This window comes from Cavia porcellus, unplaced genomic scaffold, assembly GCF_034190915.1.
Source record: "Cavia porcellus strain 051 isolate PalLab524CR breed Dunkin Hartley unplaced genomic scaffold, mCavPor4.1 scaffold_23, whole genome shotgun sequence".
In the NCBI taxonomy this organism is placed as follows: Eukaryota; Metazoa; Chordata; class Mammalia; order Rodentia; family Caviidae; genus Cavia; species Cavia porcellus.
The window spans coordinates 54925254-54952263 of record NW_026947506.1 but is presented as its reverse complement, the minus strand read 5'-3'; the positions used below and the strand labels follow the sequence as shown (position 1 = coordinate 54952263).

General features: G+C 44.9%; 1 protein-coding gene across 11 annotated transcripts in view; it reads right to left on the bottom strand.

The window, feature by feature from the left end:
- Positions 1–3585: 3585 nt before the first annotated feature.
- The window catches only part of Urgcp (upregulator of cell proliferation), a 46444-nt gene continuing 23019 nt past the window's right edge, over positions 3586–27010 (bottom strand). For 7 of the 11 annotated variants that reach the window (XM_063234433.1, XM_063234430.1, XM_013148233.2 and 4 more), the window contains 5 exons: positions 12772–12798; positions 12397–12467; positions 9137–9187; positions 8883–8921; positions 3586–6876 (listed from right to left, as the gene is read on the bottom strand). In XM_063234433.1, the coding sequence (XP_063090503.1) occupies positions 4280–6876; positions 8883–8921; positions 9137–9170 (2670 nt within the window). In that variant the 5' untranslated portion in view covers positions 9171–9187; positions 12397–12467; positions 12772–12798 and the 3' untranslated portion in view covers positions 3586–4279. The remainder of the gene's footprint in view (positions 6877–8882; positions 8922–9136; positions 9188–12396; positions 12468–12771; positions 12799–27010) is intronic. The other 4 variants (XM_063234436.1, XM_063234432.1, XM_063234438.1 and 1 more) reach the window with 1 other exon arrangement.

Sequence of the window (27010 nt, the reverse complement as noted above, 5' to 3'; positions counted from 1 at the left end):
TTTAATATTTAATATTATATAAGTATTATATATTTAATATTAATATTTAATATTAATGTTTAAATATTTGGGGCAAATGTCTGGAGATCCTGGGCATGTATGAATAACTTTCCTGATTAGTAAGCAGTTACAATTTATTAAATCCCACATCTCTTTGCAACTCTAATGAAAGCTATGAATTCTCTCCTTCCACCAAAATGCACATTCCTAAAACTCCAAATCTTATCCTTGGACACAGGACATTCATGTAAAGACCAGATTTTTAAGGAGCCACTAGGGCTGTCTTCCGTGTCTCAGATTTTGAGAGCAACTTGAGTCAACTTTTAAGGGAATGAGTTAATATTCAGCAATTCTAGGAGTTTCCAGTGCCTAAGACCTAGGAATGTGATGAAATTCCTACAGCGCTGGAGAAGCCCGTGAGCTTCCATGAAGCTCCTGTGGTTATTGTAGGGGAAAAAAAACCAGGAAACATTTTCGTATTTCCAACTGAACCAGCATCTTATCACTTGCTATTTTTAATGATCTGTGGAAAGATGAGAGTTTGAGAGCCTGAGAATTAGAAAGCAGCTTGTTTTAGAAGCAAAAGTGTGACTGTTAAATAGGATTATCAACTTGAGAGCCACCCATGGAATTAGTAGAGCACCCACTGGGTGAGTATGGATGGGTTATCAGGGACATGATTCTGGAGGGTGTATCACTTGTTGGCACCTCTCCTCCTTTAAGGTGCAGGTGTTGGGTATTTGGTCCTAGCAATGGAAAAACTAGTATAGAGAACTGGTACTAGAGAAGTGGGGTTGTTGCTTTGAGTATACTTGAATACATAGATCAAAGCACTTGGAAGTGGTTGTTGTGAAATGTTTGGAAAAGTTTGAGATGCAGGCTAGGGAGGCCCTCAATTGCTCTAAACTGAATTTGATGGGCAATTCTCATTCTTAGGGGAGCTGAGAAGTCCAGAATGCTTATAGGAATATGAACAGTAAAGATCAGGTACACGTTTCAAATACCTACAGGGATTCTGTTGGGACTTGAACCACAGGCCATGCATGTTACATTCTAGAAAAAAAATATCTAAAACATTTTGCCCATGTTCTGAGACTTTGCTAGAGGCTAAGCTTAAGGACACTGTATTAACTGGAAGTTAGTGGAAGAAATTTCAAGGCAGCCTAATGTTCAAGCTGTGGCATGGAAGCTGTGATTGCTTGATTGCTTTTAGCCAGAGTTACAGAGGGAATCAGGATCAAAAAACAGAGCCAAAGTACTTGAAAAACTTAACTTTTGGTCTTAAAAATAACCACTTGTAAAATTGGGCCCATAGGAGGTTTTGTTTCTGGAGAGATTAATGCCATTTAAAAAGCTACACAAGGCTAGCCAGGCATGGTGGTACAAACCTGTAATCCCAGCACTGGGGAGGCTGACACAAGAGGATTGCTGCAAGTTAAGAGGCTGCCGTGAGCTACAAAATGAGTTCAGGGCTAGCCTGCACTACACAGTGAAACCCTGTCTCAAAAAGAGCCCCCTCCCCCCGACACACACAGAGCACTGTGAGCTGGGACAAGAAAATACCTTGAGTGGATCTCAGGAATCAGCAAGACTCTACCCTTGAAGGCTCAAAAGTATAAATGAGCCAGGCACAGTGGTGAATATACCTCTTATCCCAGCACTCTGGGAGGCCAAGGCAGGAAAATACCAAATTAAAGCCCAGCCTTTGCAACTTGGTAATTTAGCAAGACCCTACCTCAAAATAATAAATGAAAAAGGGTTGGAGATATAGCTCAGTTTAAAGATCCTGGATTCAAATACACAGTACTATAAACAACCAAAGAAACTACAAACATATAAACACTACTCAAGAAGGGACCCCTAGGGAACTGGTTTTCTAGGACCCATTATCTCTTGTTGAGCCATTCAGGAACTCAAGAGATACCTGCAGCCATGGTCTGAGAAGACCCAGCTACTGTTCACACTGGTGGGCAAACCCACATAATGCTGGTTATTTACGCAAGCAGCATGAAACAGTTGTGGGGTCATGGATACTTCTCAAAGAAAAGTGGGGAGTGGATCACACAAGAAGCCCCTGGAGGGCGGTTCATGAAGCTGTGACAACAGAGACCCCAGGAAATAGGTGTGAAGGTATGGCACATCTGCTGAAGAAACCACAGGCCATGAGTGGAGCCAGCCCAAGAGAGACCATGTAGCTGCAGCCTGAAGGCCATGAGGATGGGGCTGCCCAATCTGCCAGAACCCGTATTTTATCACTGTGTGCCCTGGATGTTGGACACGGAGCTGCAGCACTTCATGTTTGCCCTGCTGGGTTTGTCTTCACTTGGTTGGATTTTTTGTTCTTTTGTACTGAGGATTGAACCAAGACCTTCATGCTCAGCTACATCTCAAACCTTTTTAAATTTTGTGGCTAAATTGCCTAGGCTGGGCTTAAACACTTGATCCTCTTGCCTAATCCCATCTCCCTCCCCCAAGTGCTGGGATTAGAAGCATGCATCACCATGCCCAGCTGCTCCTTTTCTATCCCCCTATTCCTCCCTTTGGGAAACTACTAATATAATTGCTAGCTTTCCTAAACTCATTAGCAGGTTGAGTTTGTAGAGCTACAGGACTGCCTTCCACTTGCTACATACCTATGAGTAGAACCTGCCCCCAGGTCACAGGGTTATAACTTGCCAAGTCAAAGGGGCGGCAGGAAGCCAAGGAAACTGAAGAGGGATCAGAAGAAAACTTCCTATTCAAGAAAGGATTCCAGATCAGAGTGGGGCAAGTGTTGTGGGGCTCAGGGCACCTTTGGTGAGTCTGATGGGACAGAAAACAAGGACTTACTCTTGACACCACTTGGGGAAGTCAAGAAAATAGAGACTTCAAGGCAGCAAGGTTCAGAGGATCAAGCAGAAATTCCTAGGGCTGGTTATCAGATGGGTGGGGCTCTGAGAAGTGACAGTGGCTGTTGGGGAAGGCCAGCCTAGGAAGGTCCTCAGGGTAGGAGTCCAAGGTCCTGGCTGAGATCTGGCTCCCAGGGTTAGGTGGCTAGTGGGCTGGAGAGGACACTGGCAAGGGTAAGAGGGGACAGGCCCTACCTAGGTAGCTAGAGGAAGCCTAGAGGGTGTGGAGGTTAAAACAAAAACACACATGGCCAGGCTGGACTGGATGGTGCACAACAGTCATTGCAACACTCAAAAGGCTGAGGCAGGAGAATTGTCGAGCTTGAGGCCAGTCTGAACTACATGGTGAGACCCTGTCTTAACCCTCTTCCCCAAAGGAACATGACCAAATGCACATGTGTGCCACTGGCTCCTTCCTCTCATTTTCTGCATGCAGGGGTAGCGTCTGGACCTCCTTCTGCAACCCACAGCAAGGCAATGATGAAGGTAACTAAGGCAAAGGCATTTTGTCACTAACAGACTCTGTGTTTAACGAGAGGAACAGGGTCACTTCTGCATGGTCCTAAGCGTGTGCCACATGTCCGGCTACATGCTGCACTTCCCTTCCTGGGGCAGACACTGCTGTTCTCCCTGAGCACACAGGACCGTGCAAGCACAGAGGCTGAGCCTGACACTACTACCACGTCAAGTTCGTTCATTCATTCAACAAACGTTTATTAAGCGCTTATAGTGTGTCAGGCCCTGGGGACACAGAGCTGAATGGTGTTGTTGCTGCCCTCGGGGACTTACAGTCTGGGGGCAGACAATACACACACGAGTGACAATGCGCCATGAAGTGCTGAGGCAGAGGTATGACAAAGTGCTAGGGCATTACGGGGTGATTGATGAACGCTTCCTGGACAAGGGTCAGGGAGGGCTTCACAGACCAGTTCACAAATACAGTGCCTGCAAGTGCCTTGCACACTGCTAGCTGGATTGTGTGATCAAGCCTCGAATGTTGGACCACAAGGGGGCGCCTCCACTTCCTCAGAATACCCCAACCTGTACTGGGTGTCCCTGCTGCCCGGGTCAGCAGTGAGTAAACACACTGCCCCCAACTCCTAGGGCCAATGAAAGGGCAGCTGTCCTGAGGGCAGGTCCTCAGTAGCCTGGATGGAGCTCAGAAAAAAAGAGATCAAGTTACTGCTTGCTTCACCTCACCCAGGAACTTGGATAGCCCTACTGGCATCACTGAGCTGGGCTGGAGGTTACTTTTTAAAACACTGTTAGGAGCTTCCTTGCCCTGTCTTTCACTGGCCTTCCTTCTCATGAGCTGCAAACACTGGCAGCCTTGCAGGTACCTGGCACAGCCCACTGGACCCTACCAGAATGACTACAGCAGCAGACCCTGCTCACAACCGCCGTACCAGCTCAATGAGCTGCTGTATGTTTTTGTTCTGGTTGGACAGGCCGTTCCTGATGTTTTCTAGCAGGCATCTCTTCAGTTCGAAAATGGCCTCGCTGTACCCCAGGCTCACAGCAGCCATGGGCGGGGCCCCATGCCACAGGCCCGGAACATGCCACACATGCTGCCTCTCGGGGTCACAGAAGGCCAGGCCTGCCAGCGTCCGGAAGCCGCCGCTCTGCTTTTCAATGTGGGCAGCAGCTCTGCTCAGGTCACTGGGTGGATCCAGGACCTGCCTCCTCTCTCTGGGCTTAGGGCTGGGGGCAGGCACATCATGAAGGCTCTGGTACACAAACTGACAGTTGGGCATATGCCCTGTTTTTTCCAACCTCAGAAATGCATGGAGAATAGCTGGTGGGATGTCTCTTGTTTCGGCTAAGCTGACCACAGTAACGTTACTCAGCCCCATGAGCAGAGTGGCTAAGGAAGCCTCCAGCTCAAACCTGTCCCCAGCTGAGGTCGAGGCCCCACTGATCAGTGCTCCAGAGTCAATGGCCAGGATGTGGTCACAGCCCAGGTCCTGGCTGAAGCCTTCAGCCACCGTGATAAGCTGCATGAAGGCCCCCCGGGGACTACAGCTCCTCCCTGTGGCAAACCGCAGGCCAAACATGGTATTGAGAAGTGTGGATTTTCCAGTTCCTGGCACCCCCAGGGCAGACAGGACCACCAGCCGAGACCTTCGGTCCAGGCGGACGTGCAGCTCTTTGAGCAGCCCTGTGACCCAGCGCACCGGGATGCTCAGGGTGCCCCCATCAACCAGCTCCAGGGGCTGTCCCGCCAGCAGCAGCTCAGCAGCCAGGCCTGGGAAGTGGGCAAAGCGCCTCTGGCCGGCCGACAGCCTCCCAGCCTCCACTAGGCAGCTCTCGGCCTCATAGAACTGCCCCATCTCCCGCAGGAAGTGCTCCACACCCAGGGGCTCTGGCCAGAATGGCTCGCTGAAGTCTGAGGCCCCACCAAGCTTTGATCTCAAGGCGAGGAGGGTCTCCGGGGGCTGCCTCAACCTTGGGTGGCCCACCCGAGCTAGTCCCCACTCCATCCACCTCAGAAAGTACTGCCTCTCGCTGGTGGAAGGGCTGCTGATGCCCACGACGAAATCCTGCAGCCCCGTGGAGGGCTCCTGGCCACTCTGCTGCATCCGGAGCTCCAGCAGTCGCCGCCTCAGCTCCACACGGTACTTTTCGGGGGGCTCTGGGGCCCACTGGAGCTGGCAGAACTCCCTCTCTGCCTGTGCTGCCTTCCTCCCCAGCTCGCCCTGCAGCCGAAGCTCATCCCTCCGGTAGGCATCCACATCTTTGATCTTGCGGGTGATTCTCTCCATCCGGTCCTTTGCCTTCTGACACTCCTCACAGTCCTCATCGACTCGGAGGCCCAACTTGCGGGCCGCGTGTGCCATGTCCTCCACGGACACCCTCCTGCAGGGTCCCCTCGCCACGCCACCCACAATGGCACGCAACCGCCTCACAAAGCCCTCGCTGTCGGTGCTGCTCACCTTCACCAGGACGTGAGAGTGGTCGATCTTCAGCACAGGGGTCAGTCTGTTCAGGAAGCGCAGGTTCGTGTTCCGCTTCCCCCGGTAGGGGCTCAGGATGAAGTAGTACTTGGTGGTTGACTCCTTCATGGAGTACAAGAGCTTGTATTCCTTTTTACTGATGTTGTCGGTCAGGATGAACACAGCTGAGGAGATTTCTGTCAGGAGCTTAAACTGCAGCCAGTGAGAGCCAATGTCACCCCTCAGATTCAGAAAGGCCACAGGCTCTGGGAAAACGTCTAGGTCCTCCCTCCCACTGGGGAAAAACCAGGAAATCTCTACCAAGCCATCTGCGATCTCCCGGGGGTTGGTGCCCAAACTTAGGTCCCGGTGCCAGAAGCAGTCCCACTGCCGGTGGCCCGGACTGAGGATGGCGTTGAGCAGCTGGGACTTGGAGTTGCTGCTCACGTCCATGCGCACGAAGGCAAAGGTGGGCACCCTGGACAGGACCACACTGTCCTCTCGGAAGCTGCCCAGGCCCCGTGGGCTCTGGGACCACCACGTCCGCACAACGCCCCGCAGGGCCCACAGTAGGAAGGTGTGGTAGTGGTTTTCTGAGTCAGGCAACACAAGTGGGAGTGCAAACTGGCAGAGGGACATCTTCAGGATGATCTCTTGCTGCAGAAAGCTGTCTGAGGACAGCAGGAGGGCACAGAGGAGGTCCAGGGGGTTCACTGGTGTGTCAGGCGTGGGCAGCTCGGAGAAGGAGTAAATGTCATCAGCAGCAATGTCCTCAGCTGGGTCCCAGTAGATAATCTCCTCCTCCATCTGACCCTCCTTCTCCGCTGGCCGGGCATCTGCCGGCAGGTCCAGCACCATGGTGGTATTCCTGGCTTCGGCATTGAGGGCCTGCAGCTTCCTGAGGAAATGCCAGGGCAGGTCCTTGGGAACCTGAGGGGCCCAGTTCTTCATGCTGTCAAAACTGATCTGCAGGGAGTCCTGCAGGCTGAGCCTCTGCCCCTGGTAGGTCTCCAGTCCGAGCAGGGCCAGCATTTCCTGCAGCCTGCTTCTCTCCACTGTGGGAAGAAACAAGAGATGTGAGTGCTCAGCATGCGTTCTCGAGGCAGGGCCAGGGCAGAGCAGGAGAGAGGCCAGCAGGAGGGGTCAGAGAGGATGCCCCTCAGAATGGTACCCTTGGGCTGAGCCAAGACCAGGCAAAGGAGTGGAGCCCTCTACCACAGTAACTACCAGCAAACACAGGTGTGTGCGGCACTTCAAAGGGAAAAGGAAAAGGAAAACATTTTGCTTTCTTTTTCAAAGGGAAAAAGAAAGCAAAAAGGAAAAAAAGACATAAAACAGGAAACCAAAGAACCACACTTAAGAATTGGTGGTATTCATGTAAAGGCACTGATTTCTTATCTCTTTAGAAATATGCAGGAGCTAACACTGAGGTCCAGACCCACTAGTCAGAGTAAACAGCACAGCCCAGCAGGTGCTGCATGAGAGGCCCCCTCCACACCCGCACTCCAGCCATCAGGTGCTCCTGTGCTTAGAGCCACACCCTATCCTAGCACAGTGCTCCTCAGTGTCACCAGGAAGCTTCCACAGGGGTACACTCACTAGTTTTCTAGTTAATGTTCTTTTGCCTTTGTAAGCAAGCTGGACAATATTTTAAAGGCAAATAAAATAGTAAGATATCACTAAGCACAGAGTCAACAGTTGTTCAGCAACATTTTACAGATTTGACACCAATAACGCAATTTTTGACAGTAGTAAAGTATGAGGTAAAAAGTGAGTACACATTTGTGTGTTCGAATAGTCCAAGCTCACTCTATGCAATATAAAATCTTACACGTTACGTGCTCAGAGCAACATTGCTACCATCACCCCAGGCTTGACCTGACAACTTACTAATGCTCATGCTGCTCACTTTACTTTAATACTAAATACTAATCACTTTAATACTAAAGTAATTAGCTCACTTTAAATGTTAACGCATTTCAATCCCCGGTACCGGTAAAAACGAAAAAGACAAAAAAAAAAAAAAAGAAAAAAAAAATGTTAACGCATGTCCAATGAGCTTCAGGCTGTCCTCCAATCCTCTCAGGTGAGGAACCACTGTGTGATGCCACCCACTCACTCAAGTGAATCTTGAAAAGAGGCCCTGGTCAATCCAGCCCTTTTTTTTGTTTTCCAAGGAAGTGAACTGACAGATCCAGGTCACTCTCCAGGTGACCCACAGAACCACAGCCCCAAACACTGGGCTCAGAGTCCCTCAGCTCTACAGCACCTTGTAACAGGACAGCACAGAGAATACAGGCCCACGAACCAGCTGCACACTATCAGCTGCATGGAAAGAAGGTGGTGGTGGAGGGTGCCTACATAGGATTCCTTGAGTTCCTAGTTCCATCTGAATGAAACAAGAGACACTTCGTTCTCTAAACATCTAAACACCTGTTTATATTGTTAGGTAACATGGCAATAAGATGCACGGCGGTAGGGGAAGGCTGGGATAAAGCTCGGTGGCACAAGCATCTGCCTGGCAAGCTCAAGGTCCTGACTTCAATTCCCGGTACCAAAAAGAAAAAAAAAAAAAAAAAAAAAGCTAGAGGGAAATACCAGAGCAAGAAAAATCATTCATGTTTGCACCTGTGCCTATAGGTGGCCTTCTATAGGCTGCCTGGGAACTTGGGGTCCAGATTTCTGATTGCAAGTGATGCCATCAGATGAACGTTTCCAATCCTAGCTGTCATTACAACTACCTCAGGGATTTGTTAAGAAAAGATTCAGGGATACAGCTCAGCAGCACGGTGTCTGCTTGGCAAGCATGAGGTCATGAGTTCAATTCCCAGTACCAAAAAACAAGAAAGAAAAAGAAGAGATTCCTAGACTTCTCCTCCAAAGACACTAACTCGTCATGACAGCAGGTATGCTGGGGGAACCCTGGGGTTTGATTTTTAGGGCAGCCTAGATTTGAGCACCCTGCCTCCCTCCTCAGGGCTTGATGTAGCAGCTGTAAGAACCACCAGCCTTCAAGTGTCCCCTCCACAACAGGAAGCTGCAACAGAAAGAGGAAACATACCTGTCGGGAAGTCATTGTCCTGAGCCTCATTCGTACCATCTGCAAGCAAAGCAAAGGAAAATGAGGTGTCAATCAAATAATGCACATTTGACTGATACAAAGCAATTTAGGCTAAACTCAGAGCACCCCTTCTTCCTTACCAAAATAGCAACTTCTCTCAATTGTTGAAACTATACAACGCCAGGAATTCTTCCTTTTTCCCATTCCCTCTCTCCCTCCCCATCCCAACTCAAGATCAGTCCCATTGTTTCTACCTCCATAATGGAACCCACAGTCATCTCCTTCCATTTCTCTCCATTCCAAATCTAGGAGAAAAGAACACAGGCATTTAGTCTCATCAGGAAGTCACAGCTTTTCTATCAGAGTTCAAGTGAGGATACTGTTAGTTCTATAGGCTGAGTATTCCTTTTTCCCTTTACCTTCTCCCTAGCCCTTCTTTCTTTTTTTAGCAACACTAGGGATTGAACCCAAACAGCACTGACCTCCATTCCCATCCATCCCTTTATACTTCTGCTTTGAGATAACCTGAAGTTATCCAGGTGGGCTTTACAACTCGTATCCTACTGTCTCAGCCTCCTGAGTACAGTAGCTGGGGCTACAAACATGAGCCACCCCAGCTGATCATTCTTCACCTAAAATGTTCAGAGACCAGAAGTGTTTTGCGTTCCTTCTGATTTTGGAATATGACCCAAGTCCAAAGATAAATTTTTAAATGTTTTCTATATATCAAATACAGAGGCTTTCAAGATATTTTTTCATTTATTTATGTTTGTCTTTTTCGTTTTTATCGGTATCAGGGATCGAACTCACGACTGCCTGCTTGCAAGGTAGGCACTTATGCCGCTGAGCTAAATCCCCAGTCCCTTTTTTTTTTTTTTTTTTCCATTTTGTACTGGGGATCAAACTCATGACCTTGTGCTTCCCAGGCAGGTGCTTATGCTGCTGAGTTAAATCCCTGGCCCTCTTTCAAGGTAATTTTATACAGTATTTTTTTTTTCCTTTTTTTGGTACTGGGGATCGAACTTACCATCTCGTGCTTGCCAAGCAGGCACTTATGCCACTGAGTTAAACCCTTGGAATCTATACAGTATTTGTAACATATGTACATTTTGACTATGATGTCACATGAAATCAGGTATGAACTTTGCCACTTGGACATTACGGCAGCGTTTAAGAAGTCACTGGGGATATACTCAGTGGCACAGTGCCTACCGGGCAAATGTGATATTGTTGAGTTTGATCTCCAGTACCAGTGCCCACCCACTGCTCAAAAAAAAGTATTCAAGAAGTTTTGGATATTGGAGCATTACAGATTTTCAATTTTCAAATTAGGGATGCTCAACCTGTGTAACGGATTTCAGATTTCCCTGGGAAATTTCATTCACAAAATAAGTCACAAAGTAGTAACAGCTACATACAACATAGAGATTTGCTCTAGGATACACTTGTAGAATTTATAAAACTTTATGAAAATAAAATTGGGTGTGGTGGTACACACTTGTAATTCTAGCACTTGGGAGGTTGAGGCAGGAAGCTGGTTGTGAGCTCAAGGCTAGCCTGGGCTACACACTGAGTTCAAGGTCAACCTAGATACAGAGTGAGACCCTGTATTAAAAACAAATTTATGAAAATGATTAACAAGTTTTATAGATTAATCTTTGATTTTAGAAGCTATTTAAAATGTAAATCAATATAAATTTCTAAGCTTCAAGATTTACTACCTCCTTTCAATATTGCTATCAACATTTTTATTTCACCATAAAATGAGTTTTGTGATCACTCCAGGTAAAACTTCCAGGTATGGGGAACAGAGTGGGAAGAGTGACTTACATGTCAACTGCTATTTTTCCAAAGTCTAACATCATGATATATACACAAACACTTACATCTTAATGAGAGTGTATTTAATTAGTGCTTGTCAGATAACATTGGGAAAAAAGGACCTTAAGATCCTGCCCAAAAATGTATGCTACTGGGGAAGGCAGCAGGGCATGGCAGAGACCTCTTTATCTATATTTTACTGTTGACTTCTGATCTAAGAAGAGGTCTCACCCATTTCAAAATCAACTGTATTTTTTTATTGGTGCTGCAGACTGAATGTAGCCTGGTGTGAGTGAGGCACCTGTTCCACCGCAGAACTAACTCCCAACTTCCTCCTCCTTGTGCTGGGGATGAGGTCCAGGGCTTTCTACATGACAGGCAAGTGCTCTACCACTAAACCAAACCTCCAGCCCAAGGACAGGACACAGGATGACTCAGGCTGTTTCAACCACAATGGCTAGGACTCAAAGTTATTTACTCTAAGTGAAGGAAAGGTACCAGAAAAACTCTTCCAAGAAACCCAAAATACCACAAGGAGAAAAATGGCTAGAGAAGAGAATGGAAAACACTGGAGAAAGAGATGGGGCTAGGGCCTTGCTTGGTTAGGGATGGGAAACAGCTGATCTGAATCTGGACAGACAACAAATGCAAGCAGGCAAAGATGCACATAGTAGCCAAAGTCAGAGAACTGGAGATGGCATCTGGCAGAGATGTTGGAGGCTGATAGGAGGACTGTGGAACAGGCAGGAAGGGAGCCTGAGGCCAGCAAGGCTTGGCTCCATCACCCAAGGTCTCCACTACATATTCTACTAGGCAGGGCTTGGCCCAGAAAGGTGATAAGCCCAAACTCTGACCCTGCAAAAGCACCACACTCAAGAAGGCATAAGGGCAGAGTGTGGGCCAGGCCCTACTACAGAAATCACACCCAAAAAGAATAGCTATAAGCCCACGTGTTTGGAAGAACTCAGAGTGAGGCGATTAAAACCATTGTCACTCAAACTGAGTGACCTTCCCCTTAATTACAGCACTCAGCACATCCTTTAGAGTTTTCCATCAAATTTTAAAATATTTGTTACTGGGAAATGTATTTCAGGCTGGTCTTAAACTCACTCTGTAGACCAGGCTAGCCTCAAATATGCGTGATCCTCCTGCCTCAGTCTCCCAAATGCAGGCATTACAGGCATGTGCCACCATGGCCTGTATAATGAGTATTTAAGACACCATTTCATACCTTGGAGCTGTTAGTATTAAGAATAAAAAATGAAGATGGCATAGTGGCACACGCCTGTAATCTCAGCTATTCAGGAGGCTGAGACACAAGAATCACAAATTCAAGGCCGGTCTAGACAATTTAGTGAAACGTTATATTATAAAATAAAATGATCAAGGATGTAGCTTAGTTGGAATCATGGATAGGAATAATTACAATTATGTAACTAGGGCTTTAAGGGTCTAGTATCCAAAATAGATAATAAATTCTAATTTTATAACAAAAAAGACAACATGACCATTAAAAAGTGGACAAAAAACTTGAACAGAAGATCCTGAGACAGAATCTCCTAGTAAAGGAAAAATAAAAGCTTTAAACTTTTTAATGTTTAACATTCATGATTCCCAGCCTGGGCAGGTGCTAGAACCCATAATCCCAATGAAACAGAAGAAACCACTTCACAGCAGACCCAACACAACCTACCTGCAATCGCCACAGCTGCTCTTCTCTCTGACGCTTTTATTTCTGGGGCTGCTTCTCCCAAATCTGAATGCCTGGAAGAATTTCAGAAAAAAACAGTAATTGAAATAATGAACTGCCACTCTCACCTGTCAAAATTCACTGCATATAAAAACTGTTGAGGAGCTATTAAAAACTACATACTGGGCTAAACCCCAGATCTATGAAATCAGAACCTCTGACAGCCAGTGTGGGCATCTCAGCTTTTAAAAGTGCCCTCTGATCTTAACGTGCAGTCCAGTTGAGAAAGACCAGCCTGCAAATGCCAGCCCTCACAACCACTGCTGGCCAGCGCATATACGCAGCCACTGAGAAAGACATCAATAAAAACATACGTACCCTTTGGCCAGTAATTCCACTTCTATCCTAAGGAAATAATTAAGATCCAGTTACAAAGATGTTGTCAGCTTTATATATAATAGCAAAAAGTTAGGTAATTTTTAAAATAAAAATCTAGTGACAGGAATTATAATCTTAATCTGCAGCCATTACAAAATATTCTACAGCCATTACAAAATATTCCACAGCAATTACAAAATATTCTACAGCCATTGCAAAATATTCTATGGATATTTTTGTGCACAAAAGATTTTAGATGGAATGTTATGGAAAGATGTTATGATGTGCTGATTAGTACAGAAGTCAGGTTACAAAGTATGCATAACATTAAAATTTAATAAAATTATGCATATTTATCTCTAGGTATAAACGGAGAAATCTAGAAGATATTTATCATTGAGTTTACAGTGTCAGCAGGGAAGGATAATCTTATAGCTTTGGTTTTTTCCTGTAGTGCTGGCAATCAAACCCATGACCCCAGCACGTGACAAATAAGTGCTCGACCACTGAGCTACACCTCTATTCCCTGCATTCTTACATTAAGGTTTCAACAGTCAAGACTCCAGAAATATTCAAAGCTGTCCAAGAAAAGAAACAAATCATTATTATTTTTTGGTACTACATAGTGAAACCCTGTCTCAAAAAAATGACAAAACAAAAAACAAGCAAACAACTCTGAAGAAATTAATGGCCACCAAACCAGTATTCCAAAGGGTTCCAAAGAACATTCTAAGAAGAGGTAACAAGGATTACAACTCCATAAACCCCAACAGAATGAATTCACCAGGTAAGTCAAGCCATTAAACAGAAAGGGGAAAAAAGGGAACCATCAACAGGAAAATAACATGACAGCTGGGCATGGGGGGCACATGCCTGCAATCCCAGCATTCAGGAGGCTGAGGTAGGAAGATCACTGCAAATTCGAGGCCAGCCTGGGTTACATAAGTGAATTCAAGGCTAGCCTACACTACTCAGTGAGGCCTTGTCTCAAAAAAAAAAAAAAGAAAAAGGAAAAAGATAAGTTAATACATATCAGTTCTAATCATCAATGTTAATGGTCTCAATTCACCAATCAAAAGAACAGACTGACAGAATGGATTCAGAAGCAGGAGCAATATGCTGCATATAAAAAACACATTTAATTCAAAAAGAAATTTATGGGGGCTGGGGATTTAGCTCAGCAGCATAAGCGCCTGCCTTGAAAGCAGGCAGTCATGAGTTCGATCCCTGGTACCGATAAAAAGAAAAAAGACAAAAAAAAGAAATTCATGGACTGAAAAGTAAAGAATGGAAAAAAAATACTCCATGTGACAAGAATTAGAAAAAAGCAGGGGTAGCTAATTTATTTGCAGACAAAGTAGATTTCAAGCCAAGACTGATTAAGAATACTACCTTCTTTAGGGAGTGAACAAACCAAGAGGAAGAGATGACAATTATAAATATGTACCAAATACCAGTATACCCAACTATATAAAACTAATACTAATAGACATGAAAAATCAAATAAGTACTAATACAATGATAATGGGGGACCTCAATAACCCACTGTCACAAATAGATCAACTAGACAAAAAAAAAAGTCAACAATGAAATATTAGAACAGAACCAAACTTTTGAACTTAGTAGATGTCTACAGAGTGTTGCACTCCACACCATCAGAATATACATTCTTCTTAGCTGTACACTGGGCATTCCCTAAAACAGACCACATACTGGCTCACAGAATGTGCTTAAGGAAATGAAAAGGAACTGAAATTATCCCATGCATATTATCAGACCATAGTGCAATGAAATTGGAACTCGATGGGAAAAGAAACCACAAGAATGTCATAGACATATGGAAAATACAACACCTTCCTGGGCCACAGATGAAATTAAAGAAGAAATTAGACAGTTTCTGCAATTAAACAGTAACTCCAGTACAGCATACCAGAACTTACGGGATGCAATGAAAACAGTTCTATGAGGAAAAACTATAGTGATAAATACCCAGATCAGAGAAACAGAGCAAGTTCAAATAACCTAACATTAAACCTGAAGCTTCTAGAAAAAAGAAGAGCAAGTCAAGGCCAAAGCTCATATGAAGGAGGAAACTACAAGATCAGAGCAGAAATTAATGCAATGATCTTGGTACCGATAAAAATGAAAAAGACAAAAAAAATTAAAAAAAAAAGAAATTAATGCAATGGAGACTCAGAAAACAATACAAAGAATCAATGCATCAAAGCATTGGTTCTTTGAAAGATTAAATAAAACTGACAATCTCAGGCAACCTTATTGAAGACGCAGCTTTTTGCAATTAAGAATAAAAGGTAGCCAGGCATGGTGATACACGCCTATAATCCCAGCACGCAGAAGGGTGAGGCAAGTCTGGGTACATAAGCAAGTTAAAAGTCAGTATGCACAGTGAGACCATGTCTCATAATAAGTAAAAGAAAAAAATGCTGGGGATTTAGCTCAGCGGCTTAAGGGCTGGCTTGGTAAGTGTTAGGTCATGAGTTCGATGCCTGGTGCAAAAAAAAAGAAAAGGAATGAAAGGGGTGAAATCATAATAGATCCTGCAGAAAATTCAGAAGATCACATATACCTACTTCAACAATCTGTATTCTAATAAGGTGAAAAATAGAGATGATATGGACAGATTCCTAGATATGTATGAACTGTCAAAGCTGAATCAAGAAGATAAAGGCTAGGGATTTAGCTCAACAGCATAAGCACCTGCCTAGCAAGCACGAGGTGGTGAGTTCGATCCCTGGTACAAAAAAATATATATAAAATTCTAAATAAACCTATTCCTGCTACTTCTCAAACTCTTTAATGAAAGTGAAAGGGAAGCAATACTTTGAAATTCATTCCTGAAAGCAAACATTACCTGGAGACTAAAACCAGAGAGGTATCCAAGAAAGAGAACTATAGGCCAATCTCCCTAATAAACATAGATGCAAAAATCCTCAGTAAGATACTGGCAGAGTGTAGCAAATCATCAAGAAGATTATACACCACATCTAAATAGGATTGATTCCAGGAATGCAGGGATGGTTCAACGTGATACACCATTTTTTGTTTTGTGTTGGTACTGGGGCTCAAACTCATGACCTTGCACTTGCCAGGCAGGCACTTGTGCCATTGAGTCAAATCCCCAGTCCATATGATACACCATATTAACAGAGCCAAGGACAAAAATCATATGATCATTGCAACAGATGCATAAAAAGCGTTTGACAAAGCCCATTAATTATATATATATATATATATATATATATATATATATATATAAAATTTTATATATATTTATCCCTATAGAAAATTGTTCTTTCTCTTAATCTGATAAGAGCCATCTATGACAAACCAACAGCTAACATCATATTAAATGGACAAAAACAAATCTTTCACTCTAAAATCAGGAACAATACAAGGATGTCCACTGTTACCACTTTTATTCAATACAGTTGTAGAAATATTAGCCAGGGCAATTAGACAAGAGAAATAAAAGGAATAAGGACAGGAAAAGGTATTATTTGCAGAAGACATGCTACTCTACGTAGAAGACGACAAAAATTTCACCAAAAGACTTCTCGATTTAATAACTAAATTCAGTAGTGTAGTTGGACAAAAGTCAACACTCAAAAATCAACATCAGGGCTGAGGATTTAGCCCAGTGGTACACCTGCCTGAGATGCACATTAAAACAACACTGAGATTCCTTCTCACCAAGAATGGCTATTATCAAGAAATCAACCAACAATAAATGCTGGCAGTACTGTTGAAAAAAAGGAGCCCTTCTCCACTGTTGGTGGGAGTGTAGACTGGTACAACCACTGTGGAAGTCAGTGTGGAGACTACTCAAAAACCTACAACTGGAAGTCCCATTGGACCTAGCTATTTCCCTTCTTGGTATCTTCCTGAAAGAATTAAAAGCATCATACCACAGCAATATATGCACTCATGTTTATAGTGAAATGGTTTGCAATAGCTACATCTTCGAAACACCCCAAATACCCATCAACCAATGAGTTGATGAAAAGATGTGGGTTTTTATACAGCAAAGTACTACTCTGCCATAAAGAAGGATAGGCTTGAGACATTTCTAGCTAAATAGATGCACCTTGAGATCATATTCAAGTGAAATAAATCAGACACACATGTTTAAATACTGCATTGTTTCTCTAGTGTGAGAAACTGAAACTGTAAAAAAATGCCAAAATGTTAATAGATGTTGGTGAAATGGGGAGAAAATGTTCAAATGAGAAAGGGAAGGGGTTGGGAAAGACAAGGAAAAAAAAAGACTAGAAGTAAAGAATGCAAACAAACCTTTTGTAAATGAGGGACCAAAGGGAGGGTAGGAGAATGGGAAAAAAAGATATACCACATACAGGTACAAATTCCCTATGGTGAATGTTATTACGTGTATCTAAAATATAGCAATAAAATAAAAAGTGCCAAAAAATTACACTATTTTAGGTACTGTACACAATATCACAGAAATGAGTAAATGTATTGCTTTTGGTTTTCTGTGATGGTTTTTGTTTTTGGAGTTTTTGTTTTGTTTTTGAGGCAGGGTCTTGCTGTATAGTTCAGGCCGCCACCGAACTCACTATTGTAGCCCAGGCTGGCCTTGAATCTGCAACAATCCTCCTGCCTCAGCCTCCCAAGTACTGGAATTACAGGCATGCACCACTTCATCTGGCTAAATGTATTGCTTTTGTCAGGAGCCAGGGTTCTCACTGTGAAAGAAAATACAAAATATGGAACAGAAGTTCCAAGCTTGCAGATCTATACAACTGGGGTACTGGTGCCAACTGTGTGTAACTTGTACATATATGCTTGTGAATGGATGTGCACACATATTTTTGTGTAGATCTGTGTGTGCACACACATTCATTTCCTAACTCTATCCACTGAAAGGGCCATGAGTAAAGACAATACAATAGCAATGCACACAAGTTGTGCCTTTACTATCATTCCATGCTAAAAGACAGAAGGACTCCTTGGAGAACTGGCTTATACTGGGGCTAAAATGGAAAAACAGCAGGAGGCGGTTGAGCATCTTAGGTCAGAAATAAAGAAGTGCTGTCAAATGCCACAGAACAGTCAGATTCAAGGGGCTCCCCTGGCCAAATGTGAAACAAAGTGAGCACGAACAAAATTAAATACAGTGACCAAGGGGCTGGGGATTTAGCTCAGCAGCATAAGCACCAGCCTGGCAAGTGCTGAGGTTGAGTTGGATCCTGAGTACAAAAAAAAAACAAAACAAAAAAAAAAAAACCAACAAAAAACAGTGATTAATTTAAAAGCACTCAAAATCATGAATTAATGGTTCCATATCAAGATAAATAAGTAAACATAAGAGGCTCTTTTGCTCATGATCCAATGCTAAATATGGAGGGAAGGAAAAACTACTTTCCCAGTCTCACAATGTCTCCTTTTAGGGCTCAGAGTGTAGCTCAGTGTTACAAAACTTGCCGAGTCTGCACAAGGCCCTAAGTTCCAGCCACAGTGCTGCAAAACAACAAAAAAATGCCAAAAATCTCCTTTTAGTCTGCAAAGTAGGTGCCTGGAAGAAATGTTAGCGCTTACACTGAGAAACATGGTGGCACTATGGGTAATGGAAATGAACCTGTGATGAGGACTCAGTCACTGTGTGCCTCCTCTATGGCACCCTGAGGAAGGGCAAAATATCTCTGCTACTTTCTAGAAAGGTCAGAAAAGCAAACAGGGTTGATCCGGAGGACAAGCCCAAGAGAGGGGTACTGTGCCAGAGGAGAAACCTGTGTCACCCCAAAATGTGCACTTCATTAAAAAAGACTAGAGCCGGGTGTAGTGGCTCATGCCTGTAATCCCAGCACTTGAGAGGCTGAGGCAGGATGAGCCTTGTGAGTTCGAGACCAGCCTGGGCTACAAAGTGAGCTCAAGGCCAGCCTGAACTGCATAGAGAGACCCTGTTTCAAAAAGACAAAACAAACAAACAAAAAACAGACTAGGGACTGCTGCGGGAAAGAACCAGGCCCCACAAGGAGATCTCTGCCTGGGAACCAGTGCCATGTGCAGATGCTGCTGGAGAGGGGACATCCACACCCAAGCCTTTCTCCATGAGTCGGCGCTATGCACAGACTCGGAGGGAGAGAACCAAGCCTCACCAAGAGGTGATCCCCTCCTGGAAACTATCATTTTCGTTGTTTTGTTGGCTTGGGTTTTACTCTGACACAGAGCAACAGAGACAAATACATACATACATACACACACACACACACACACACACAGAGGAAATATTGCAGTCTGAAGAATGTTAGAGAGAGATGAATGCACAACACTATACATGACCCTAGACTGGATCCTGAACTGGAAGAGAAAATGATGTTTGGGTCAGATGACAAAAATAAAATATGCCCTGAGCATGGTGGTGCATGCCTGTAATCCCAGTACTTGGGAGGCTAGGCTGGCTGAGAGTTTTAGGCCAGCCTTGACTACATAGTGAGTTCAGGGATGGGTTGGACAGCACAGCAATACTCCATCTCAAAAAATATATATAGATAGATGCAATCACTTTTATGATTAAGTGTGTAAGAAAGTATCTGTATCCTTAGAAAATAAACATAGGAATATTAAAGAACTATGGTGATGATGAATGTAACTTATCTCTGCTATGGACCCAACATTTTATGTTCACTTGGTATTTAAGCTGAAAGCCTACCTCCACCGTGGCATGCAGAGGTGAGGTCTTGGAGATTAGGTCATAGAAGGGCTCCGTGCCTTTACAAATGCACACACATCACAGAGAACAAGACTGTGTAAGAGAGTGACACAAGACCACAAAGATGAGGCACAAAGTTAAGAACAGGAAAATCTGACAGGGGATTAGCTCAAGGGTAAGAGTGCTAGACTGGTGTGTAAAAGGTCCCAGGTTCCATTCCCAGCAATGAAAAAGGAAGGAAGGAAGGAACGAAGGAAGGAGGAAAGGAACAACAAAAAAGAAGAGAATCTGGAAGGGGTTTTTGTTGTTGTTGTTGGTACTGGGGATGGATGGAGCCTGGACCTTTGCATTGAGTGATACCCCTAGCCATTTTTATTTTGGGAGGCAGGGGTTTGCTGAGCCACTAGGTTGCCTAGGCCAGGCTTGAGGTTGCAATCCTCTTGCTTCAGCTTCCCAGAGCACGGCATAAGTGTGTAGTTTGTGACCTGCTATAAGGGCCCTTTTTATTTTTGTAATTGTCTTCAAGTAGAAAGGATTTCCAAATAAAAAGCTTAAAATATTAGTAGTGGGTAATTATGTCTGGATAAGGTGACATCAGCTTACTTGCATTTCTTAATAGGAGTATCTGTTTAAAATATTTTTAAAAAAACTAATGGAGGGGGCTGGAGGTTTAGCTCAGCGGCATAAGCGCTTGCCTTGCAAGCAGGCAGTCGTGAGTTCGATCCCCGGTACCGATAAAAAGGAAAAAGACAAAAAAAAAAAAAATAATGGAGCTACTAAAGTGTTACCAAGTCAGGATAAGGATAGGTGAGACAAGCGTCCTAAACTTGATAATCTGGTGCCCTCCAAACAATGCTCTCCTAAGAGCTTATTCTAAACTAGAGTCCGTGCAGGAAGTCTGGACACAGCCCTTAGACTCCATTCTGTTTCTCATCAAGCTCTGCCTTAATCCAACCCACACTTCCTCAGGCAACTTCAGGACCTGTGCCCATAGTTCCAGGGTATCCCTTGGGGGCTTTCCCCTGCCCAGAGGTTGCTGCCCGCTCTGAGGAAAGTTCTAGAGGCTAGAGGGTTTGCCGTGTCCACTCTTGGCACTTCACACAAGGCACTGAGCAAGCCTCTGCTTTCCTCTGACTCTGATATGCTGATGAAAAAGGGAATTCTTCATTGCCTTCTCATCAATTTCCTGCAAAGAATGTATTACACACTGCTTTTGTAATTAGGGGGAAAAAAAAGGTAACCTTAAAAAAAGAAAATGGCAGGGTGAGTTAAAAATAGTTCCTCAGCAGGGAAGCTGAGACACTGGCAGAGAAGCCCAAGCAGGGAGAGGCTGGAGGACAGGTTTTCACAGAGGTGTGCGGTACGCTTGCAGGCCTGCACCTCCCGGGTAATCCCTGGAGCAGGAGTTTGCCCCTTGCTATCTCCTGCAAAAAAAAAAAAACAGGCAGGTGGTGCTGATGTACACAAATGTAGATGCCTGCAAATTCTGTATTTTATTCCCACACCAAACTGTGTGCCATCACAACCAAGAGGCACACGCCATGGTTTGAGGGCTCAGCGCTGCTCCTCAGAACACTGGGGTTGTAACTGGAGGCAAAGCCAAGCTTGCTCTGTTTTGTTCTATTTTTGAGTCAAGATAATCGCTAACTATCAATCCAGGCTGAACTCAAAGCCTGCCATCCTCTTGCCTCACACTCTCAAGAGCTGGGCTTCGGGTGCACGTCATTCTGTCGGGCAAGCTTACCGTTTTTTACCTGACAATTTTACTGCATGCATGACACCCTCTAACACTTGGACAGAACTATTCCCCACAAACTCTTCTATTGGTGCTTTCACCCTGAGGTGATTTTACTTAGAGACTGGGGCTGAGGTAAGTGAGGCTGAGACTGTGAGGATGGGCTCAGTTGTCCTGTTAAGAAAGGGCAGCTCTTCCCCTACAGCTGCACAGAGAAAAGATCCCCACCAGAATCCACAGCTGCAGGACCTTCCCAGAGACCCACGGCCTCCAAGGCTGTGAGAAAGTAAATTTCAGACCACAACTGTTCCATCTGTGGTATTCCTCAGGTTAGCTGGAGCAGACTGACACAAAACCCAAAACCATCCTGCAGTGTACAGAGCAGGCTCGGAGAGGGATCTGCCCACCTCAGCACACACAGCCAGGACAGGGTCTCACTAACTTGCCCTGCGTAGGCTCAAACTTGCAGTCTTCCTGCTTCAGCCTCCTAGAGTGCTTCGATTAGAGACATGTGCCACCACACCACCTTGAGGCAGTTTTTCTGGCTATCCCTTAGCCACAAACTACTGCTTGGATGCAGTCTTTTATGAGTAATTTTCTCTTACCAGTGTTTGAGACATGTTAAAATGTCCAAAATATAAAGTCACTCTCTAGAAGTGAAACTAGGAATCCACAAGGTTGTGAATGAGGTCTATCATTTGCAAAAGTAACGTAACCTGTCTCAGAGAAATACTGTCAATAAAGTGCTTCAAAACAACAAAACAGTCAAAGTCCCCGAGGTCCCCAGGGTACTTCCCCGAGGTACCTTCTGACACAGCCATCACCCCAGGACAGATGCCCTGACCTTTGGCTTGTTTCAAACTCGCTGCAGGAAGGCGAGCTCTGGCCAGAGCCAGGGCCCAGGATGCAGCTGGAACCCACCCAGTACCCATGGCCTAAGAGGTGGTGCTGTCTCTACCTCCGTGAGGACTACAATGCCATCTGTACTTCTGCCTCTCTGTGGAGGATGGGCAAGGGCTAACTTTCCTGGTCTTTTTTCCCATTTTCTTTTCTTTTTTTCCCCAACTGCCCAAAAGAATTACCTATGGAACTTTTGTACTAATACCTGGAGGTCCTGACTCAGCAGGCCTGGGTGTTCAATACCTCAGAAACCAGCCACTAAGGCTTGGCTACTCTATAGTCACAATAGTTCCAACTTATGTCATTTTCATGTTTATGAGCCCACTATTTAAAAAGTAAAATCCTGGGGAAGATCCAATTGATCCTGAGTGTACACCCATTTCTCTAGGGAAGGGAAGGAAGAGGGAAGTGTTGTGCCCAACAGTTTCTCCAACACCACATGAAGTAAGGAGGGTGTGGGCCTCAAAGGGGCAGAGAGATGGGCAATGTTATGGTTTGTGTCTAGATGCCCCCCAAAGCCTCTAGCAGTCATAGGGTTTTTTCAGAGTTGGCTGAATCTAGAGTGTGTGATTGATTCGTGGTGCAGTGCTGAGATTAAGCGTGCTAGGATTAAGGGTGGGTGATGCTGGATCAGGCCACTGACTGAACTGGCACTGCCCTAATCCCAGTAGCTTGGATACAATATAAGGGACAGAAAGAGCCTTGGGTCTGTCTGTGTCTGCCTCCTCCTCCTCATCTCTTTCTCTCTCTCCCTCTCCTCTTTCTCTCTCTCCCTCTCCTCTTTCTCTCTCTCCCTCTCCTCTTTCTCTCTCTCCCTCTCCTCTTTCTCTCTCTCCCTCTCCTTTCTCTCTCTCCCTCTCCTCTTTCTCTCTCTCCCTCTCCTCTTTCTCTCTCTCCCTCTCCTCTTTCTCTCTCTCCCTCTCATTCCCTTCGCTGTCTTCCTCTGCCATGAACTGTTGCCCCCCTGCCATGTGCCAGCCTGCCTTGGAGCCAGCCAACTATGGACTGAAACCTCTAGAAACTGTCAGCTAAATAAACCTCTTCCTCTAACTCTGGTGTCAGTACTTTGTCTCAGTAATGAGAGAAAAGAAACTAAGACAGGTGGGAAGCAGGTGTCCATCCTAATAAGGCATAACTGTCAGTAAGGCAGGGTTAGGACCAGAAACCGGGATCTCAGTTTTAGTGCAATTCTCAAAGTTACCTAGGTGAGGAAAAGAGAGGTAAAGAGAGCAAAAATAGTTCCAGCCTCTTGTACAGGAACTTAGCAATGAAGATAGAGCTCTGAAATGATGTTAAGTAGACTATTTTTTTTAACTTAATACACATATGCATATTGTAAAATGCAAACCCAAAGTACTGCTAATGGACGCTCCCATGCACTATCACTTGGTGTGAAAGTGGATTGAAAGTCATGCCTCTGGCTTTCTAGAGCCTTGCTGTATTATTACAGGGGTATGCAAGAATAAAACTGTGTGGGGGGGGGATTTTCCAGATGAACAGAGTATTACAAACAAAAAGACCTGGGTGTAGGGGTGCACACCTGTAATCCCTGCACTTAAAAGGCCGAGGCAGGAGGATCACCATGAGTTCTAGACCAGCCTGGAGTAACTGAGTTATTTCAAGGCCAGCCTGGACTACTGTACTTAGTGAGATCCTGTCTAACAAAACTTCTAAAAAGTAAATGGATGATTGTGTTAACTATCGAGGTGGTAACACATGCTGGGCACTGCAGCAAACCCATAATCTCACTTAAATCTGATGGATGACACACTGTAAGTTAGGAAATGTTAGTCTGTTTACAGGGAGGAAATCATAGCTGGGAGGAGTATTCACCCATTTTCCCAGCTTCTGACCATTATTGATGGATCACTTCTGATGTCAGAGTCTATGTTTCCCCCATTATGTTATAATTACTTATAATTAGGTACAGTTTTAATTTCACTTGGACTACTTTACAAACCAAAGTATTGCTTGTTGCACATTATTTTGGGCTTTGTCCTGTGAGAAAGTGCACTTGAAGTTGAAGGGGAAAAAAAGAATGACTCCTAAAGTAAGTCAGGCCTTTATTTTTCTGCAGACCCCAGGTGTGAATGAGGCCCTGGCCAGGGTCCACTGAGACCCAGACCAAAAGTGGCAGAGCCTGAGTGCAGGCCCAGGCCTTGTTTCTCATCCATCTCTGATGCCCAGCAGCAAGCCCAGCTCTCCCCTGGGTGGAGCGAGTGGAGCCTGCACACTGGAGTCAGCAGGTGCAGCCAGCTTCACAGCACTGTGGTCACAGGTGCAACTGCTCCCGACATGGAACTAGTAATTGTTTTGGATAATAAAGAACAACTCCATCACCCAGGTGAGAGATGACAGCTTTCCTGCTGTGCTCTCATACTATGCATCAGTGAGGTGGAGGGAGGCCTGGGGCTCCTCCTCTGGCACTGGCTGGAGACCTTCACCACAGGGACTCTGAAGCCAGACACTTGGCTTCCTATTTTGTGGGGCTGAGGTCATCATGTATAGGGAGCTACAGAGAACTTTTAAATCTAGCGAAGAAGCCAGGCATTGTAACACAAGCCTGTAACCCTGCCGCACCTCTCCCAAGTGCAAGACGCATCTTGCTTGAGCTCTCCAGTGCCCTTCTGAGTGGGATGGATGAGCCCCTTCCTCTCCCCAAGACTAGGCTACTGGGGAAGCTAAGGTAGTTCTTCCTTGCAAGATCCTAGAATTGGGACAGAACCCTCTACACAGGGAACACACAGGGTTAAAACGAAGGACTTTTAAATGGCCAGTGGGTGTTAATGGAAAGGCTTTTAGTTGCCAATGTAGGTGAGTTCCCCTCCTGAGGGGAGAGTTGAGAGCAGGCCAAAAGTCTCAGGTTGAGATTATTAGGGACCCATAACAGAGGCAGGCCCTAATGAGATGGCAGCAGGAGATTAGCAGGGGGGCGGGAGAGGAGAGAATAAAGGGAGAGGTATAACAACATCAGGATGAAAGAGAAAAAAGGAGAGGAAAAGAAGAGGAAAGGGGAAAGCAGCATCCCTGGCACAGGCACCCACTCCGGAGCACAAGCTCCAGCCCCACGCAGGAACCTCCAGTTTTGGTCCAGGGCCAGCGCTAGCTTCTTTTCACTCAGATTGTCGCACACTCTTGGCGTCAACCACTCAGGTCCCTCAGCCATTTGCAGCCTATGGCTCCTCCCCTGAACTTGGCATCCCTCCTTCCCCAGCCTGAGCTCTTTGCTTAGGGAGGGGTTAGGGAAGGGCCTCGCTCTGTGTGGGATATTTCAGTGTGACAGTGACCATATTTTCTACAAGGAAAAGCTGAGGAATACGATGATGAGTTCAGTTATGCAGATCAAATGTTACTTGTGAAATGTGGGTGGTTAGAACGTGATGTTACCAATGGGATCAAACAAATCAAGGCTGAGTATTTCTGAGGGAGCTCAAGGGGTCAGGGATGAGATTTGTACAAACTGGATAAATGAAGATGCCATTAGCTTCCTACTTCTTGGGGCTGATGTCATCATGCGTGAGAGGTAGAGAGAACCTTTAAAATCTAGTGACAAAGCCTGGCACTGCAGAGCAAACCTGCAACCCTAGCCCATGGGAGGCTGAGGCAAGAGGCTTCAAAGTTCAAGGCCAGCCAGGAATACACAGTCAGACTTTGCCTCACAAAAAAGCAAAACAAACAAATAAACAAGGGCCAGGGATACAGTTCAGCGGCACAGTGCCTGTAATTAGGCTCTGAGTTTGATTCCTGGTACTAAAACCTACTACTGTCACCACAGACAACAAAAAAACACTACTAAAACGTCTGGTGGTGAAAAGGAACACAAGCCTGTAACCCATTAATGGTTGTGGTACAACCATTAATGAAGCTAATTTAGGAGTATCATCCTAAAAACAGCAACGATCTCTGATCACAAAGACCAGTTCTTTGCATTTCCTCCAAATGCCCAAGAAGCAGAGATAGGCAGCACTACCTTAGGCAAAGTCATAAACATGCTTTTTTTGGGGGGGTATATATTCATAAACATTCTTAATGGAATATACATGCACGCCACAGAATATTCTTCAACTGTCAAAATTAAGTAATTTGGGCTGGGGATTTAGCTCAGTGGCATAAGTGCCTGCCTGCCTTGCAAGCAGGCAGTTGTGAGTTCGATCCCCGATACCGGTAAAAACGAAAAAGACCAAAAAAAAAAAAAAATTTAGATTTATTTCTTATCCTGACATGAGGAAAGAACTAGGCACAGGGTTGGCCTCATAAGGTAAGCTGCAGAACAGCATGATAGCACTTATGTAAAAACAGAGCAAAAACACACATAATATTTAAATACAAAGGAAGGATCAGTCAGGGAAGTAGGGAAGGACTCTGGTAGATCTAGGAATAAGAGATTATCTAAAATATAGTAGTTTTCCCTTATCTATGCAGGTCTTTGCCTTCTAAAACTTCAGTTACTGGTGGTCAGCTGTGGCCTAGAAATAGTAAATGAAAAACTCCAGAAATAAATGACTGCTAAGTTTTAAATTTTGTGCATCTTCTGAGTAGCATGATGAAATGCTGTGCTGTCTGCCCAGGATATAAACCACTCCTTTTTCTGGAGACTGTATGAGGCATACACTACCCACCTGTCAGTCGTGCAGTCTCCAGGTCACTTACCTATTAATAGCACCAAATCACAAATTTTTATTACAGTACGTTGTTACAAATGTTCTACTTCAGCAGTGATTATTGTTGTTACGCTTACTGTGCCTAATGTGTGAATCACACTTTATCACAGGTATGATGTGGAGGAAAAACATAACATGCACAGGGTTTGACACCAGGCAAGGTTTCAGTCATCTATGGGGCAACTTGAAATGAATCCCCTGAAGATACCTGGGGCCTGCTGCACACTAGAATTTTAAGAGTGGGGATCTAAG